Source organism: Haliotis rubra, unplaced genomic scaffold (assembly GCF_003918875.1).
Source record: "Haliotis rubra isolate DU_JTF1 unplaced genomic scaffold, ASM391887v1 Scf9, whole genome shotgun sequence".
Classification (NCBI taxonomy): domain Eukaryota; kingdom Metazoa; phylum Mollusca; class Gastropoda; order Lepetellida; family Haliotidae; genus Haliotis; species Haliotis rubra.
Window position 1 is genome coordinate 3,340,153 of NW_025767634.1, and position 21,292 is coordinate 3,361,444.

Here is a 21,292-nt window from a genome sequence, read left to right on the forward strand (position 1 = left end):
TATGTCGGATTGTTTATTCATGGATGGGTGGAAATATACACGCGGGTGTTTACGTTTTTTAAGTCTTGTGGATTGATGTACCGTGAAAACTCGTTACCTGAAAATTCTCGATATACGAACACATGTCGTGTGGTCCGGGATTCGAGACCAACGCAACGCTGCTGCATCATACGATTTAGACTGCGACCACACAATTACCTCGTCGTAGTATGTCGTGTTATCCAGGGTTCGAGACAAGCGGAGCGATATTACGTTATATGTCGGTAAGGATTACAGTTAATAACCATGGTCGTGAAGATATGTCGAGTTAATGGGCTGTGAGTAATCCACTGTTCTTCTATTGTTTCATACAGCTGGATTTAATCGACGAATGTGGATAGATTAAAGTAATATTTGTTGCTTTACTTCAAATTACGAAAACTGTTCATATCGCTTTTCATTTATAATTTAAGTGGTGATGTAGGTAACTTTTGTTCGATTATAATAGCAACAAAAAAAGCAACATGTTTATCATGTATATTTCATGGTTCTTACCAATATAGGATGTTAATAATATATTCAGAACAGCGTGGAAATACATGTATTATGTTCATGTAGTACTCATCGCTTCATCCACACAACTGATTCTCTTGAAACTGGTCGTGTTCAGTAAGTTAACTTTGAGATGTTTTTGATCTGTTGTTCGGGCAAAAGGTGGCACTTAGAGGGAGATGTATGTTTTGAGACACATTGTGGTCGTTGTTCGACTTTCCTATCATCTGTATCATAAAGATACCACCCCTTAGTATAACTTAAATACTCTGCAAAGGAGCGTTGAACCCTACTCACTAATTACTGTTCTGTTGGGTCACATCTAGCCACTTCAATTAACGATAACAAATAACGAAATCATCCTTATTGTTAAATCGTTTTCAATCGTTTGAATAACATTTGGTAAATGTAAGATATACCCGGATCATGTGTTTTTTCTCAAGTAAGATATCGTGAGTAACTGCACATTTAAGATAGAATCTCTACAAGACCTTGCGATTCCGATTATAAAATGAGCATGTATTTAAGAATCTTAATAAAATCGTGACATGATGTGTTCGGTATCCGAATACTGCTAAACCATTCGTCTAAACCAGACGCATTTATTCAGCTTTTTGTCAATGAACATAGACAATTTTGTATGAGTTAATTGTCTTTGTTTCATCTTCACGGTTCCAATTTTCCAATTATCTCTCTTCTTCGATATTATGATACACATGTACACAACTAAACGGTTATCATTTGAACTATACGCACTTCAAAATCCTCAGTTTTCAACAAACAGAAGACGCAAACAATCCCTTGGACTTGCAGAGATAAGTGATCGATTCCCTTCATATCTGTCAGACAACGCAAGCGTGTCTTTCAGTGTTATCTTTGAAGTGTGTGTGCACATAACAAAATACCGCACAATATAGCAGATATTAAACGAAGAGATGTCCAGCACCTCATTATTACTACGAGTGTCAACTTCTGAATGGCTCTTAAACGTTAACATATGTAGAGTTTTTATATCGATTCAAAAGTAAAAAGTATTTTACCCGCAATATTTTCGAGTGTCAGCGCAGAAACTAACGCACGTATATGCAATAGGGATTATTTCCTTAATGTAAACAGACTCAGGTTGTCTCCATAAAAGGCTGTGGAGACACTCAAGAATCAAGTATATAACAACAAATCTCTCAAGTTTGACATTAAGAGCAGTTACAGGTAGTGGGCCTGTTTGCGTCTATCACTCCTCCCCTCACAGCTACTTGTGCTGAGACCTACACGCGCCGGGGAGTGTCCGTCTTGATTGAGCCAGGTATATAACAGGTGCATAACACTAGTCTTTGAGAGGCTAACTTTACTGTTATCAATCGGTAATTATATTATTTTAATGGTTTTCAATATAAATACTTGTAAATATTGACAAACCACTTCGGTTATACGTGTTATGTTATTAAAGAAATATAATACGTTACGATTATTGATTTAATATAATATACCTTTAAATTCACTATGTGACTCTATGAACTAAGCATGTATTTCTTTGGAATCTCCCCTCTGTAGATAGTTATTCTTTAACGTTAACGTTATATATCTACCTTCTCATCCTACGCATTTATGGGCAAGGCTATTTATCAGTATTTCTGTGCAGGGTCAATACTCACCTTCTTCGTGTAATTAGAACAGCTTATCTGTAATGCTCCGTAGGGAGTTTGTTATTATTCACACTTTGGTCTCTAGGATGGTATGCGTGTATGGTAAATAAATAGGCCGTGACCGTACATTGACAGTCTTCTGTAGTACACACTGATAACAGCAGTTATGAACCTGTACGTATTATCTCGAACAGAGAATACCACTGGCATGCTCCCAATAAAACAATAAAAGTACCATGTACCACGAATACACATGTTAGTGTCGACCTTTCTGTGACGTCATTCACAAACCAGCGTTGTGACTTGTTGACTGTAATGATAAGGTTGACAGAAGTGGGCGACAAATGTATTACCTGTCTTATTTAATGTCCATTCGTATTCACATGCTGAAGTGTGGATCGGTTGTCACAATCCCGGTGAAGGTATGTTTGGTTTAGGTTTGAATAAAGTGGAAAAACTTTATGGTATGACGCAACTGACCACTCTAGGAAGCTCTAGGTCTGAAGCCCTGCATTCAATATAGATTTGACGAGTTCGATTCTACAATTAGCTCCGATTAAGATCCTTGGTAACTCACAACCGCTCTTGAGCACCACGGGACGTGTGTATATTGTCTCTGGTTTCACCAAAGTAGTAATTGGCTACTTAATCAATGTAATTAAGGGCAATAAACTAAATTACTATAAATTGATAAATAAGATAAAATATCATAAAGTGAATACTTAAACAAAATGATTTTTAAAACATATAATTAAGTACATGCCTGAATTAACAGGTAACTAATTAAACAGATCTGTAATCACTTTATTGTAAGTTTATTCTTATATTAATACGATATGATAAAAGGACAAGCATAGCACAGACAGAGCATAGACCTCACTCACTCACTCACTCACTCAACCACTCAACCACTCAACCACTCAACCACTCACTCACTCAACCACTCACTCCACTCACTCACTCATCTCAACATTCATCTGGATACCCAGTTCGGTATACCAATCCACACGTCCCCACTGTCGTGTTATTCCGTCCATTTACGATACACATCAAATATTTATGGGCAGTATCGACTTACCCGAGAGCGGAACACACAATTGTTCCTTTCTAAGCCTTACACGGAAAATATTTTGACTTTGGAACCGGCAGTATTTATGGTGGAAGCCATTTCACACGCGATCTTCTAATCTCCGTAGTGCGTGCATTGTGCTCGTGAGAAAGGTGTTGCTGTGGGTCTGGTATCGGTCCCCCGGGAGTCGGGGTGGGGGCAACAGGGTGTGGTAGATATCAGCAGTGGCAGCTACTCATGGAATGTACTTCTGTTTTTGACCAAATAACCTAGGTAGGTGGAGAACCGATCTTTGTAGGACTTGATTTCGAACGTTGTGTCTTTTTCAGGCCATGGGGATGAAAAAGGTGTGTTTTTCTGTGCCTTTCTTTTCAATATTCATGCTGTGTATTGTGTTATTAAAGTATTTCAATTTGTACTGGCATCCTAACGCGTATTACCACTACAAGAGTACAATAATACATCATGGCTGTGCAAATCTGTATCGTTCACTCTCTTAATACAAATATCATTTGTTTTAACTTCTTTGAGATCTATTTAGAAGTTGGAGCAGTAAGGAAGGATAACAATGTATGGATGAACAAATTCTTTATTACAGAGAGAGCCCGTTTCGGCGGAAGTTTTAACACCGTTATCAAGCAAGTACTTCTTTATTAAGCAAGTTAGAACCTACATCGACACGTCGCCCTCACTGTAATAAAGAAGTTGTTCATCCATACAGTTTTATCCTTCCTTAAATATCATTTGGATAAATTAGGCGTTACAGTGAGTTTCGTGATCTTAAGAAGTTATCGATGTGCATCCAGGGGTCATTATATGGTGAAGGGTAGAACACTACGCCACTCACATTACGGTATAAAACCTTAAACACCCCAAGACGTCTTCCCCTGCTTATTATCGATGAACTTGAGCCATCAGAGCCCGTATCTCAGTCAACAGTTGTATAAACGCCTACCGACTTCGTGCTGTCACAGACGCTCCAAGACGTTACTTGGTAATTTGCCCTCACGACTCTAGGCTTTGAAAATGGCACCACCCCACAGTTTCTTTGAGTGGAAGTTGGGAAGTAGAATACTGAACAATTTTATGGATACCAACTTCTTAAATTATAGAGTTTGACGTTTCGGTACACATTCCTGCTTGACAACTGTCAAGAATCTGTATCGAAACGTCGCACTCACCAAATATAAGTTGTTATACATAAAGTTTGTTCAGTATCACCCCTCATAATCTGTACTAGCAGATGGATTCTATAGTATTTTTGTTTCAAAAGATGTACGATAAATTCTCGAATTGGCTTCTTCCATGTTTTTTAACTGTAATTGATTATTTTAGTCATTTTAAGTTGCAAAAGAGTTACGACTATATATATCTTTTGCTAGTGGAATTGAATGGGAGAATGAATTATATATAACCATACAACGACTGCGAATAAATCTAAAACAACATCATATAACAACACTGACTGCCCTCAGGCGTTATAGCCGACATTTTGTATTTACCAACCCCGTTATAACACTGCAAGTATTGACAATATCAAATCATTTGATATAACTCCGTGTTACGCTTACGTCAAGTTGATGCAGTGTTACATGTGTGTAGCATTAAGTTAAACTGTATGTGTGTAAGCTCGTTATACAATTTCTACACTGAGTCAATCAAATAAGTCAAACTGGTTCAAATACCAGCGGCATGTGTTGCTCCACGATAAGCAGTTGACGTGCAAGTCGATCAGCTTGTCAGCTTGAGGTTACTGATCGGGTTATATTCCCTTGTCATGTAGGTTGGTATAGGTTGAGTGCAAGCTCGGTCTCTTGTTTGGAACAGGACCTCGATAATATGACGTCAGGTGATGTGACATGGGTTTTAACGTCGTTATCAAGATTGTCATTGCACATGTATGTTGCTCGTGCTTGTCTGGTCGTCTGCCGGCTGTGTGGTGCTAAATCATTGAGCTACCATGACACAGTCAAACATGGATACTCCACTCAAACACGGTATAGTCAGTCCGAGTCAACCAGTCCGTGGTTTGGGCTTTCAGTGAGGAGGGCTAGGCAGGGTGACAAGTACCATATTTTGAAGCTCATTGTATGACGTGGATTGGTGTCCGACGTCCGACTTTCTGCTCTACAGGCAGATGTTCTCTCCTCTTGGCCATTTAGGTGGTCTCGTGGAAATGAAGTCAATATTTAAATATCACGTAAAGACACAATGTAGTGTCGTGTTACGGTGGAGAAGTGTCGTCATTGCGCTTCAATGATGTCGAGATAGCGTTGCATTTACGTCGATCTGGTGGTATTGAATAGAGTTGAGTTGGTGCTGTGGTAGTCTCGAGCTGGTGTTATGGTAGTCTCGTGTAGGTGTCGCTGCAGTCTCGTGTAGGTGTCGCGGCAGTCTCTAGTAGGTGTTATGGTAGTCTCTTGAAGGTGTTGCGGCAGTCTCTAGCTGGTGTTATGGTAGTCTCTGGAAGGTGTTATGTCAGTCTCTAGCTGGTGTTATGGTAGTCTCTAGAAGGTGTTATGTCAGTCTCTAGCTGGTGTTATGGTAGTCTCTAGAAGGTGTTATGTCAGTCTCTAGCTGGTGTTATGGTAGTCTCTAGAAGGTGTTATGTCAGTCTCTAGCTGGTGTTATGGTAGTCTCGTGAAGGTGTTATGTCAGTCTCTAGCTGGTGTTATGGTAGTCTCGTGAAGGTGTTATGTCAGTCTCTAGCTGGTGTTATGGTAGTCTCTAGAAGGTGTTATGTCAGTCTCTAGCTGGTGTTATGGTAGTATCTAGGTGTTATGTCAGTCTCTAGCTGGTGTTATGGTAGTCTCGTGTAGGTGTTATGTCAGTCTCTAGCTGGTGTTATGGTAGTCTCTGGAAGGTGTTATGTCAGTCTCTAGCTGGTGTTATGGTAGTCTCTGGAAGGTGTTATGTCAGTCTCTAGCTGATGTTATGGTAGTCTCGTGTAGGTGTTATGTCAGTCTCTAGCTGGTGTTATGGTAGTCTCTAGAAGGTGTTATGTCAGTCTCTAGCTGGTGTTATGGTAGTCTCTAGAAGGTGTTATGTCAGTCTCTAGCTGGTGTTATGGTAGTCTCGAGCAGGTGTTATATCAGTCTCTAGCTGGAGTTATGATAGTCTCGAGAAGGTGTTATGTAAGTCTCTTGCTGGTGTTATGGTAGTCTCGAGAAGGAGTTTATGTTATTATTTCGATGTACTTTACAGTACTTCACAACTCCACACCATCGCATGGACATCAACACGTTACATGTGGAGAAATCATTCATAAATTTGAATATGTATGTTTGACACAAATGCAGAAACACTGCACCAAGCACAATGACTTTCGACACGAAATGGTAGCTGTTATATTTGATCATAGCTTGCTATGGAAATAAGGTAACTGTTGCATTAGGCGGAGGTGTTGGCATATGTTCATCAATGTATTCACACCGTCAATCACACAAGTGACAGCTAGGTGCATGTAGTGCGCGTAATCAGATTCTGATTAAGCGCCGCGATCAATCACTTGGTGTTTGGAAAAGTGCGCTATAGAAGATGACTTATTATTATTATTTTATTGTAATCATCCACGGAAAAACAGCATGAATTGAAATGAATGCTAGTTTGGGGCCACCTGACATTTTTACCGTCCTCACACATGCATTGTCAAACATGTCATCAACATTCTACATAAGTAATTAGCTTAGGTGGCTTTGTCATAACCTGGCATCTGTATCAGCTCAGTACGATCACGCTAAATATTATTTTGACCATAAAAAGGTCTGACACGTACGCTTTGGCAGTAATTAAACATTATTCAGCAGTAAAAGAAACAACCCCACTTGGATAGTTGGTTTCGTTCCTTAACAACGGTCATTGGTGTCAGGCATGCCAACAGTGTGCACTGTGCAGAATAAAGACTTTGTACACGGTAAAAATCAGGTTCGTGGGTTTCATGAAAGTCATCAACGTGTAAGACCTATATTACTTCGGGAATCCCCCCCCTCCTCCTTCCCCCTCCCCAATCAAGCGGATGCGTGGGTAGCGTAGTAGTTAAAGCGTTCGTTCGAGGCGGCGGGTTTGATTCCCCCTGTGTACAATGCGTGAAGCCTATTTTTGGTGTCCCCCACCGTGATATTGCTGGAATACTGCGGCGAAAGCGGCATTTCGACTCCACTCACTCACCAACTCACTCACTCAAGCTGACACCCCGTGGTATAATTGGAATAGTTTTCAAAGAGGCGTTGAACCGTTAAAGTCACTCACTGACTTATTGCTGTAACGACTATACACAATGACAACCTGAACTTTGAGACACTGAAAAGACCAACACTTTGATTTATTGCCTCTATATGAACCCAATGCTGTGGCTGTCGATACTAGGTTTGTTCAGACTATTAAATACCCCGCTTAAGAATACAAAGGCTGACGTGGACCCAGCTTCTTTATAACCTTCACTCAATGGCTGTGACGTAATTTGGTTATATATCATATGATGGCTCACCAGCCGAGAACTGTCGCATATCAAGTCAATCTTGCACCCACACCGGTACAGGATTGTTACCAGCCCAGGGTATTTACCCGGTGTCACGTAATAAGTTATCTCCATGTCATTGATTACCCCAGACAGTGGACCGTTTTACGACAGCGTGATCGATCAGCTCAATATTGTTTTCATTTTTTTCAGACTGACTGGGACACGATATGGCGGGAGGTCCAAAGCTCAGATCATAACGATTGTTGGCGGTGATCGTGTGTTGAAGCAGGAATGGGGTGAAACATTACCGTGATATAATGTCGCAGATGGGAACAATTGCTCGGCAGGGCACATTTGACACTGCACCGGCTGATTCTATCAAGGGTAACAGCATAAAACGAGGCGATATAGAGATACCGATTGTGGAACCAGAGTCGAAGGTCAAAGCGTCGAAGAAGGAAGGTAAAAAGAATGTTAAAAATGCTGACAGTGTCTCCAACAAAAGCTCAAAGATTCGAAACCTCCTGCAGGGGGTAGTAATAATCAGTTTGCCAATGTACCGCCTACCAGTACATCAAAACCTCAAGGCTCAACCGATCCACAGCAGAGTTCGTCCAAAGCGGCTCTGAGTGCACTCAACAGTAAAATATCCAAGGGTAATGCACCTGCTCCAGTTACAAGCAGAGCAGACGACAAACCAAAGCCTGCCTTCTCGGATTCTCTGTCCAAGCGCCTGCGCGATTCACCAAGACGGGATCCCAGTCCAACGAAGCAGGTTGAAGAAGAGAAGAAGTCCAGTAAAGAGGTTCGGAAACAGTCGGATAGCTCGGTAGGTTCGAGTAACAGAAATGACAAACAAGGCGAGAAATCTGCTCAAGTGTCTCCTTCCTCGAATTCAAAGAAGGACAGATATGTTGATGTGTCTAAAAGAAAACGATCTGAGTCTGACGTGTCTGTGAACAATAGTAGACCAAGTAGGCCCCGGAACAGACCGGATCGTGGTGTGTCGAACTCAATGTCACAAGACAGAGCAAAGGAAGGTATTCGGCCTCGAAAACTTTCGCCCTCGAGGTACGAGGACGTTGATGTGTCTACGCCTAGAGACAATACGTTTCGGTACGAGGAAATGAAAGATGATCCAGTGCCTTTACATTCCCAAAAGGAGGTATCTCAACCAAAACGAAACGCTGACTCACGGAACAATACGGGAAGGGACGAAACGTCCCGAACTGTGCCAAAAGCCTATGGGCAAGCAAGACACTCTGGTGATTCAGATAGGAGGGAAACGTATGAACAAATTCGGCTCGAAAGGGATGGCTTGATTCGAGCAGAAGCTGCTTATAAGAAAAGGGTAAAGCAGCTGGAGGATGAAGCGAAGCTGTTTGTGAAAGATGTTGACAACTTGTCAGAAGAAAATAAAACTTTACGTGCCAGAATGGAGAGTTTGGATACCAACAAGACGTCCCATGTGGAGGAGGTGAGGAAGGAAAACCTACAATTATTGCAAAGATCGGAGAAGCTGGACAGAGAGAACCAAGGATTATGGATGGATAACCAGAAACTCAAAACTGAAAAGACGGAACTGGGGAACAAAGTTCACAGACTCACGTCAGATATTGAAGCATTGCAAAAAGCCCTCAATACCACCGAATCTAAGAAGAATGAGGAAATTAGGGATCTCAGCAACCAGAACAAAAAGCTGGAATCTGATTATGATAATCTGAAAACTTCAGTTTCCGATCTCGAAAAGAAAGTTGTTGAACTGCAATCTGAGAATAGAGCATTAACTGAGAGTTTAAGTGGAAAAGATCGAGAGCTTGAAGAGTTGACGAAAGCTCTCCAAAGTGATAAGGAAATTCAAAATGACTTGAAAATGAGCCAAACTGAATTAGAACGTGTGCGCAAAAATTTGAATAATATCACAAAAGAGCTGGAACAGTTCCAGAAAAAGTTCAAAGACCTTGAGGCAGAGAAGGGTAAGGTTGAGGAAACAGTTAAAGAAAAAGATGGTGAAATTTTCAACATGAAAGATACACTCAGGAAAAGAAAGTCAGCGAATGCAGACCTTCAAAATCAGATTGAAAGTTTGAAAAAAGAAATTGAAAAATTAAAAGCTGAAAATGCAGAGTTGAGATTACTGAAAAAAGATATATCTGACATGAAAGACAAAGTGAAAAGCTTGAATGATGAGCTTGAGAAGAGGACTGAAGGCAACAAGAAACTCAAGCGTGAAAAGTCTGATAACAAGACTTATATAGAAGACTTGAAACGAGAGCTTGCAAACGCAGCAGCTTCAGCTGAAAGTGAAGCTGAAACATTCCGTGAAAAACTGACTACCGAACAGCAAACGACGAAAACGATGAAAGAAGAGATGGAACGAAAATCAAACTACATATCACAACTTGAAACTGAAACATTCGAAATGAATATGAAATTCGATTCCCTCAATGAGAAAGTACGAGAACTGGAACGGGAACAGAAGGAATGGGAAAGTAAAAGAGATCATGTTGGTGAAATAGAAAGTAATAACAAGAAACTGATAGAGGAGAATAGACGTATTCGGCAGATGTTGGTAGAGAGGAACATGGAGGTGACAAACAGGAAGACCGAGAAAACAGTGCTGACGTCCCGGCTGCAGAAGATGGAAAAGAAGCAAGTGGACTCGGACCTCAAGGTGAAGCAGCTGCAGGGATGGGTGGACGACATATACAAGGAAAATGATCCCCATCGTCGTTGTGACTACTACACCTTTGGCAGAGCCTGGTCGCGCCAGACCCAATAGACCTAAACCCAAAAAGCCAGTTTCCAAAAGTCTGGAACCAATTTCTAAAGGATCCAGTGTAAGTTTGGAGGACCTTCGTCAAAGTGATCATCGAATCCCTAGCCCGCTCACACCACCGAGTCTGCCAGCCATCGACTTTAAGGTCCAGAACATTGGCTATTATGATATCTATAAACAGAAGCTAAAGCTGATGCGAGAGAGGCGGTATTAATTGTTGTGGGCAATGTGAGATGGGTGGTGGTGCTGGATGGATTATTTCAAGGGAAGAAGTTTAATGTGTTCCTGAGTGCCTTTGTGGATTCCTACCAAACAGATGCAAATATGTTGTGCATGTGACAGGATTATCAGTTGGTAAGCTGACCTAGATTGGTATTTGTTCTTTCAATAATATTTTTATACGGACAATCCCCCAAAGACAAGCTTTTTATATGTACGAAAATGTATTTTGTTTCAAATCAAGACGCGAACTTATAAATAATTGACTTACGATTAATATTTTTCTCTATTCCCCAGTGGGCCTTTCTTGGCTAAGATTCTCGAAAAGACCCAGATGAATATGAGAATATTTAGATTATATTGAAACGTCATGGGTTATTGTAATCAGCATGAAAGAACAGTAATGTTGTGGAAGTACTAGACAACATATTGTTCATTTACTGGTGTGGATATGTTCATGGTGGTCGAACGACAATGGAAGGTCATTAAGGTTACACAATGCTAACCGAAATCTTTCGATCCTATGCGGACAAAGCTAGCTCAAATACGATTGATTGTACAAAGAGGATTGCATGCACTCTGATTCCCGGGGATTGTGAAGGATTTACAAAGTGGCACATTGCAACTAGTGACAAGGCTCTGTTTAACCACTCTGCTTTCGAGTATAGTATTATCAGTTGCATCTGTTTTGCACAAGTTTATACAAAATCCGTCACCTTCGATATATTTTAAACCACACATTTCGTTCAACATGTATCGGGAAATATTAAGAATAAGTTTCATGTTTTTGTATCATTTCTTAGGATTATGAATATTAAGTCTGTATTCATATTTTGTGGAATCTTTACGATCTCAGTAACGTTGTACCTGGTGAATTTAGTCAACATAGTTCAAATGTTTTCAGTTTCATGCCTACTTACTCGGATCCAAATTTCTTGCAGCAAAATAGATTACGTTTTATTATTATTTAGCTTATGTTTTAGTATTATTTAGCTCAGTTCGAACAGTGAACACATACAAGCATGTCAAAATGTCAAAACATTTCCTGAAGTTGGTGTGAGACAAGGTCTCTTATCTGAGTACCACTATTACCTTCTCTGCAGGAGGGAGCAAGGAGTAGGGTTCAACTCACCCTGCACTTGACGCAGGGTGGAGTGGAAGGTCCCGTGTGGTCACAGAGAAGTAGAAGCGTGTTGACTTTCACGCAGGAACATAGGAACGCTCAACAGTCTGTGATATTAATCTGTGATACTTCGCATATCGTAAGAGGTGCATTAACAATCACATGTAGACCTTTTACCGTCAGTATTCCGCTCTAGGAGCGTCGGAGAGTCATTATTGGATATTATGTTTATCTTGTGGCCATGTGATGCATCAGGTGGCCTTTAGACCCATTGCCTGGTCTTGCCCCGAAGAACGTTTGTGCCCGGGTTAGAATAAAATATGTGTCATGGGGCTGGGAAAATCTTTAAAAATACATTTCCAACAATACTTTAATTTTTGGGTAACAGGGTAGCAGTGTTCTAAGGCGCATTTTTTCCCACAGACAATTTGTTGGCAGGATCCGCTGGTTGAGTTTGTATCCGAGATTCGCCCAGATTATGATCCTTAGTCTGACACACTGTAAATAACAGTGCTAGTGCAAGTTGAATTCTGGCTAAAAGGCGAAACAATGAAAACTTTCTTCACATACAGTATTTTAATATATTCACAATATATTGAATAAAAGGAACGGGACCATTTAAAGAACTGGTCATGGAAAGAAGACATATATTGTAACAACCTATGAAGACCATTGTTTAACATGACTACGAAGCGTGCTTTTCTCAGAAAATCATTGTGAACATCATATGCCTGAGGTTATGATTTGTAACCATAGTTTGAACAAACTCAATTATGAATTATGTGTCATTTCAAAAGATGTTCTCATTAAAATTTCACTAAAAAAACTCAGCTTGAATTATCTTGAATCTAATGCAAATCTAGATTGTAATCTTGTGTAAATGCAGCCAAAAATATAATTAGCTGTAACCGCCTACTATTCCAGTATTGATCTTTCGAGTACAGGCCCCATCCTCCAGTAGATCAATGAGGATGACAGTTATTTCCAGACGCCCTGTCGATGGTTCGAGCTACTTAACTTCGTCAAGGTCAAGCGTTGATTGTCACTAGCTTCTTTGCTCCGAAGAACAAATGACCATCGACCACATACATACCTGTTAAACTCTGGGAAATTAAAGTGCCTTTTAAGTATTGCTATTGTCTCTGTAACCTTAGGTATGGCCTATGTGAATGTACGTACACGGCATTGTCATGCAGTCACGGCTTGGCGGGATGAATATTTATGGCTTCGAAACCCGATCAGTATGAATTGCTTTCATGGGTGTATACTCAATGTATGAAGCATGTGGACGGACGGTGTGTAGGTCTGAGGCGCTTGTTGAGGGATATAGTAGCCATAAGAAGGTTTACTTAAGGGTTTTCAGCACTGATGATAACATAATACGATTATCTCTTTATCGACTTCTATGATTGTACTGCGATCGTTCCCATTGCTTTTATACACATTATGACATCCTTAGGTATAAATGTAATCGCTTTGACAATAATATATAATTCAATTTGAATACAGTGAATTCTCACTAATCCGGATTCGTTTAATGCGGTCACACGCCACAGCTTCTACAACTGTACTGCGATCGTTCTCATTGCTTTTATACACATTATGATATCCTAAATGTAATCGCTTTGACAAAAACATAAAGCAGAATTTGAATTCAGTGAATTCTAACTAATCCGGATTCATTTAATGCGGTCACACTCCACAGCTTCTACAACTGTACTGCGATCTTTCCCATTGCTTTTATACACATTATGATATCGTTAGGTATAAAATAATCGTTAGACATTAGATTTGAATACAGTGAATTCTCACTAATCCGGATTCATTTAATCGGCTTCTACAACTGTACTGCGATTTAACAAAATTAATTGAATCGCTTTAACAAAAATAGCAAGCAAAATTTGAATACAGTGAATAATTAATTCTTTAATGACTTGTCAATGAGGTCACACGTTTTAAGGGGTGTCTATTGTCAGAACTTTATACACTTATACACTATTCTATTGTTTAACATAGGTTAAAGAAAGGCCCGATTCTATTCTTACTTGTTTAAGCCCATTTCTGGTGTCCCCGCCGTGATATTGTTGGAATATTGCTAAAAGCGGCATTAACGAAAATAACATATTGAGTTAGTCATTAACGATTAACTTATTGAAGATTAACTATAGAAATATGGAATGCTGCGTGTTGTCTTACTTCTTTTGAGTAGTATATCACTGATACCTTCCAAAGATTCGTTCATTCACAGTTTGGTAATCCGGATAAAACACTTAAAACAGTAGTCCGGATTATCAGGGTTCATTGTTCATCATACGTGTTCAAACTGAAATATCTGTTTCTATTTTCTGAAATGATTGATGAAGTTTAAAAACAATAGTTTAGAACCATATAACTAATAAGTTATTATTATTTACAATAAATGCGCCCAAAGCACGACACCCGATGCCTTCTTTCAAATGTATATTTATATTGCCATGAATTCCTTAACCACGTGTTGTGATATCCTGTATAATACATGCTCATGCACAGCCGTTGGTGTTGACGTGCTGTACAGATTTTGTATCCACTGTATCTACGCACTGTTGTACAAATTGTATCATAGGTGTACATAGATCAGATAATTTATTGATGTGACAATACTTTCATGTCTGAAAATAAATCATTTTACAAAAAATCACGTTTTCGGTTATACAATCTGGCCTGACCTTGTGACGTGGGCCTTGTCGGTGCTTGTAACCGCCGACAACCTTGTAGAATATATTGTATTGGTAGTCTACAGTTAGAAAGCACATTATGATGTGTATGGAATATTTTTTATAAGCAGTGTCAAATCCCGTCCATTCACTGACGAAGGAATTCATATAAAATGATGGTTACAATGTACTGGTGTCATGAAGGTCTCTGTGTAAGGTATAGGGAGGTTTTACGTAGGTTGCCCTCTAGTTATCCAACCATCTCACAACATTTTAGGTTTCACGCATTGTAGCCTTGTGTGGAATCGAACCCGGACCTTCTTCGTAACGCAACACTTTAGCCACTAGTTATATATAGACTTCTATGTATGTATGTGTGCGTGCGTAGGGATGTGCGTGTGAGGTGAAAGTTTGAGTGTCTGTGGATGTGTGCGTCTATGTGTGTGCGTGCGTGCGTGTGTGTGTGTATCTCTGTTTATACGTGTATTTTTGTGTTTATGCTTCTTTCAGAAAATAAGTGGTTCTAAAGTTTGATAACATATCTAAACTATCATTTACTTAAGGAGATGCACGAATTCTTTCATATCCACAACGTACAAAAACGGCATCCCGTCAAAAGCGTTATTAATGTATAGCCGCTCAAACGTCATTAATGTATAGCCTTTGATGTGTCACCGGTGAACCAGGACACCTTTGTTCTTTTATATTATGACAATCTTATTAGATTCCTTTGTGTAGAAAACCTCCTCGGCGATTTAATCTAAGAAGCTTAGAGATTCGATTTGACCCGTAATATGTCGCCATGTCGCGGCATTTGGCAACATTCCTATCTGAAATTGGCATCACAATTTATAAACTGTTGTAAGACTCCCGCCATGTCTGCCTGAAGTTCATATTAACTGTCGGTGTATGAAAATATATATGTCTCACACAACAAACCTTACTGTGGGTAAATTCTCAAAAAGTTTCAGCAGGATGCTTGTGTGAAAATGAACCAGTGTATGTGTGTAATTAAAGATAAACTGCTTATTAGATTCTCAAATTGGAGTCAGAGGGAAACATGTCTTTTTTTAATTTTGAATAAATCTAAACCTCCTATGACTGCCAACTGATTTAATACTTCGTTGACACCGTTGCAGCTATTAACCTCTTTTCCACATGTCGACCAACACAAACTTTTATTCGATTTTCAATACACAAAACGTTGAAATATCTTTCGTGTGCGACGCGAGCGATCATTCATACTGTCAATGTCGACTCTGACACGCCATTCAGGACAATGATAGCCAATGAACCATATCATCTCATAATCTGTAATGGAGAACGTTTTCCCATTGAGCCGATACCCGATACCCAATACCCAGTCCACTCAGGTCTCTATAGAAGCATAAGCACCTATGTTATATATTTGGGCTTGATTGTAGAGATAATGTAGGCCTAAAGCATAGGCGGATCCAGAGGGGGGTGCAGGGGTGCGCACCCCCGCTTTTGTGCTGAAAGTTTGTTAAATGACCATTGAAACTCGGGTAAATATGAAGTGTGCACCCCTCCTTTTCTCAATAGTGTGCACCCCCCACACCCCTTTCTCAAAAAGCTGTATCCGCCCCTTTAAAGTAGAGGTCAACTACGTGTAAATGAATGTCAGTAGAAGATCTATAGTGGCAATGTTTGGTTGTTGAACAGAACATACATGGAGTATCAAGCTGCATATATTTGTAATACCTACACGGCTCTAGTCCCATTGGTAGTTTTTGTTTGTTTGTTGTTTAACATTGCATTCAGTGATATTCTAGCTATATGGACCAGATGATCTAGTGATTGATATCATGAGCATCAACATACGTAATCAGGATACGATGACATGTATCAACAAATCATCGAGTTTGATCAGTCGATCCCGTTAGTCGACTCATACCATTGTTAGAACAATATTTCGTACATAGAAAATTGATAAAACGGATGACAAGGTTCGAATTTTAGTTGTCATGGTTAAGGAATCATTTTAAGAAGATTAGGCTATACGCGGACAGGGAATCTGCCACAAAGCGTTGTTTCCGAGTAAAAGATGTCAACTGGAGATATGCGGTCTCACTGGTAAAACTCGCAATGCTGAAGGGACGATGGGGTAGCCTTGTTGGTAAAGTGTTCGTTCATCACTCCAAAGAACCGGGTTCGATTCCCCACATGGGTACAATGTGTGAAGCCCATTTCTGGTGTAACCTGCGGGTGATATTGCTGAAATAATGGAAAAAGCGGGTTTGTTGTAAAATCATATGTTGAACTCTTTCGTTTTGTTCCTCAACCTTCCCCATTTAATAACTATTAGAATTCCAGTGCATTATGGATACCTCAACGGCGAGAATCGTTGCCCTCGCAAGTCGGAGTCCAGTCGGATTAATTAAAACAGCGCCGGCTAGACGACTAACAATTGAAGTGATGTTTCCCTTTAGATCACTGGTTTGTCTGGTCTAGACTCGACACAGGCCGCGGTCATTTAGACGGAATGCTGTTGAGTGCAACGTAAACATCAAATTATCACAAGTTTTACACTGGTTTAAACAAACACCATGAAGCGTCATAAAATCTCCCGCCTTGCTTTTGACACACCACTGGTTTAAACTCCTGACAGTTTCAGAGGTATAAAATAAAGTCTGTCTCATAGTCCCTGAACCACATTATTCCCCTGCTGCCTAGCCCTAAATGAAGCAAGTCTAGATTTCACCAGGTTCACGTTAGTCTATTCCAGATGAGTGAGCGTAGTGATGGGCGAAAAAGTGATAGGTTAAATTGGTTAAAAACATTACACTTATACGGTATGTGCGTGCGTGGGTGCGTGCGTGCGTGTCTGCGTGGGTGCCTGCGTGTACCAACACGAATTAAAGTCGGCTTTATAGTGCTTGCCCGCTGAAACAATATGCAGTTTCAACATGAAAACCTCGCTCACACACAGTATATTCGATTCGGGTTGAGCAGTGTTTATGTAGCGCGTCAGGCAAGGCAACAACACGTTCCACTCTGTACAACGGGGATCGAACCACCGACCTTCTCTCCAGGAGCTCTTGACAGCCCAAACATACACAGCAGACTCGGAGTTGTTAATCCCAGCTGGAGCCCAATCAACCAGGTGGTTTTGTTTTCAGCTTCGGTAAGTTCATTTAACGAAATTGTCATATCCTCTCACTTCCATTCAGCGTCCCTAGTCCCTTAGACTACCTGGTTATCCTCCAGCGATGTCTGGGGACACCAGAAATGGGCTGCACCCATGTGGAGAATCGAACTCGAACCAACGCTTTAACCTCTAGGCCACTCTCAGTAAGGAACGCGACATCGGAGATCGAAGCATGGAGAAAATCTAGGAGCAGATATCACTGTGCAGAGTTGCGTCCCTTGGACACACCAGAAACCCATTATCGTGAGTTCGAATCTAGGTCTGTAAGCAACATGCCCGTGCTTGTGGGTTTCACCAGAGTGGTAAATGTCTCAGACCGGCATTACATTACTTCGGGATTTCCTCCCACGCTAAGCTTACACGCCGTAACAAATGGAATACCGTTCAAAGCAACGATACCACTCACTCACTCACTCACTCACTCACTCCAGTCAGGTACTTGAAGTCAGTGGTTAATGCCAAGGTCAGGCTGTAAGCCAGAGCTGTAGTAACTCCAGAAAGCCACGGCTTATTGATCCCACACCTTATCCTGACATCAAGAAGAAATAATGGTATTTGTGGTAAATCAAAGCCAGAATATACAAGCTTACTGCTACACCAACAAACACCGTTAACACCTTGGCAACAAGCTGATAAAAGTGACCTTGTTACCGGGGTAGAAACTAGGTTTTATTGTGATGGTATTTAATATTTATCATTTTGTTGATAATGTATATCTTCACACCTATGGTACATGGAGCACATTATACGTCGCACAGGCTCTGCGTATTTAACGTATATCATACACACATCGTAAATCGTCAAATGTTCAATGCACACGTTTCTGAAACTTGATGTGACTTATATACATCACAAGGCAAAGGAGTGAGTGAGTTTAGGTTTAGGCCGCACTCAGCAATATTCCAGCTCTATGGCGGCGGTCTGAAAATATCGAGTCTGGCTCACACAATCCAGTGATTAACAGCATAAGCATCGATCTACGCATTTGGGATACGATGACATGTGTCATTCACGTCAACCAAGTGAGTTAGCCTGACCACCCGATCCCGTTGGTCGCGTCTTACTACACGCATGGCTTGCTGAAGATCAGTTCTAACCCGGATCTTCACGGGTCGGGGAAAAGGAAGGTTGAAGGTTTGATATGATGTTACCAAAACGCCTGAAAACAGTCGCTGACACTGCAGACAAAAATTTCAAAACACTGCTTCATACCAGGACCAAAATTTATGTCCCCATAGAATAACCAGGTCATCTTTGTTTCAGTCTTAGCCTCAAACAAACATGGATGTATAGTTTATTTGCCAGTATTATAAGTATACTACACGTGGGGGGATAAATGCTACTTATAGTTTTCTACGTGCTTAATTGTGCTTGTGTGCTCTATGACTTGAGAATCTGGATAAAAGTACATGTATTTGCATGTTATAATTTGATGATTACCACGTACTTTTTAAATGGCTTCATCTGCATGTGAAAATACGAGATTTAAATTTTTTGTGATTTCTGGTTTCGTTTAGCAGAATGATGTGCCGCCCAATTGTTTTTACCAATTCGCAAAGTTAAAAAGGAAAGTTATTATCTAAACTCTGAAAACCACAACCAACTGCTATTACACATAATTTATATTTTTCAGATGTCAGAGGTCAATGATAAAACTGGCAGATATAATAAGAGTTTTAGAGAAATGTAGACCAATTTTTTAACCCCGTCCACATCGCTAACAAGAAACCTCGTTCCCGTGATTTATTTGACATTCGTCAGCACTCGTCTTTCGGAAGCCTACCAGAGGCAAGTCCCAGAGTGACAGTGTAATATGCTAAATGAATTTGAAAATGCATATTCTCATTTTGAAATATTTGACAAAATTCAACACAAATCAAATAAAGTTGTTCTGTGTATTAAAACACGAGTCAACTATAACTGGTTCATTGGTCACACCAGCAGCATTCTGTCACGTGAGTAAATAGTAGTTAAAGATGTTTCCTTGTTAAAATCGATTATGCGTTCTCATTATATTTAAATACTGGCTCAAATCTTTTTAAAGATACAGCAATGTGATATTGGTTACATTCGAGTGGAATTTAGAAGTTGTTGTGATGATGAGAGATAGTTTTATGGATATATTGTAATAAATATGTTGTATATCAATACAACCATCTACCTTGTTCGTCATATAAGTCTTCACGCCATCCACCAAACAGGTTATATATGTACTCAAGCACCGCAACATAACAGTACCCGTATAACTATCGATTTCTGATCTCCTTATCTGACCACTGCCATGCAGTCGTAGACACATATATCGCCAGTACCGGATATAAATCACAGGCGTGACAGCTACGCATAGATTGATGACGTAGAACACATAAACCATGACTGATTAACGTCAGTGGTTAAAGCCCACTATTGTAACCACGCTAATCAAACAGACGGTATGTCCGTCCTTTCAGTAAGCCATGGAATTACGTCCATGATAAGGTTACTTAACAGATTTTGAGAGTCGACGGTGTAGGAGGCTGAGTGCATGAGGGGATATGTTTTAATTTTAAGCCGAACATCAATATTGCGACGTCACTGCCGAACTCGCTGTATTGTTTAAATCCTGTACATGGAATTGCGTTATAATAGCGCCATTCTGCTTCTCTGGAAATACGGATAACTCGAGTTTTCATGGCATTAGGCTCGTCTGTTCATATTTCGGAATAAGTGCGTTTTATTTACAAACAAGAGAAAAGTGCGGGCACGCGGCAAACTTACAGCCGTTGTGGAGCAGAAACTTCTCTCGCGGAATAAGACGTTTACAACAATGTTTAACGATCAACGTACTGACCGTGAAAACTGTGTTAAAAATGAATTCGCAACCACATGACCACTGCCATGTATCAGTTGTTGTAAATGTGTGCCGAAAAATGCAAATTTATTCAATTACAAAATTATGTTAAAGATATTCATCAGAGTTTTAAACAAAACTATATTTTATACCATGGATCCATATTGTAGTTGAGGGATGAATGTGTGCTTCTAAGTTCATTGTCTGGATATTATATTGCTAAGTAATGTTGTATTTCGATCGAAAATCAAACCTACAAAAACATCAACTGATAGCTTCTTTTGCCCCTCAGTATATATGTTACAGTCAGATTGTGAAATCAGTCATTTTGTGAAATGACTAAATTGTCAGTCATTTCGTGTAATGACTTTAGAAGAGGATCAACCATTTCGCTATTGGCTATATAAACAGGTTTGGACGTTTCCATCAAATTTGATGTAAATGTGCTTGATAACGATTGCCAATGTTCGTGATGCACGAAACAAATCGCCAAAACGCATTTTGTGGCCCCGACTCTAAGAAACACGAAACACATATCTCAGTCGAATACAAGGGAAAGATCGTTCGAAAACTCAGTATAAATGGCCTGTCCAACACTGCAATTTCACTGCACATAAAGTCACACAGAGAGAATGCCAAGGTTAACCCAGGAAGAAAGAGAACGAGCAATAAGGATAGTTGAATGGCTGACCCTCTTAGTCATTTCATGAAATGACTGATTTCACAATCTGACTGTAACATATATATCAGAAGATTAAACAGACGCGTTATAATGCT

General features: G+C 40.1%; 1 protein-coding gene across 1 annotated transcript; it reads left to right on the forward strand.

The window, feature by feature from the left end:
* Window positions 1-8,019: 8,019 nt before the first annotated feature.
* Window positions 8,020-12,370, forward strand: LOC124263902 (protein Daple-like). The gene is made up of 2 exons (XM_046698631.1): window positions 8,020-8,142; window positions 8,193-12,370. Exons 1-2 carry the CDS (start codon window positions 8,020-8,022, stop codon window positions 10,482-10,484), a joined length of 2,415 nt encoding a protein of 804 aa, XP_046554587.1. The 3' UTR covers window positions 10,485-12,370.
* Window positions 12,371-21,292: the final 8,922 nt, after the last annotated feature.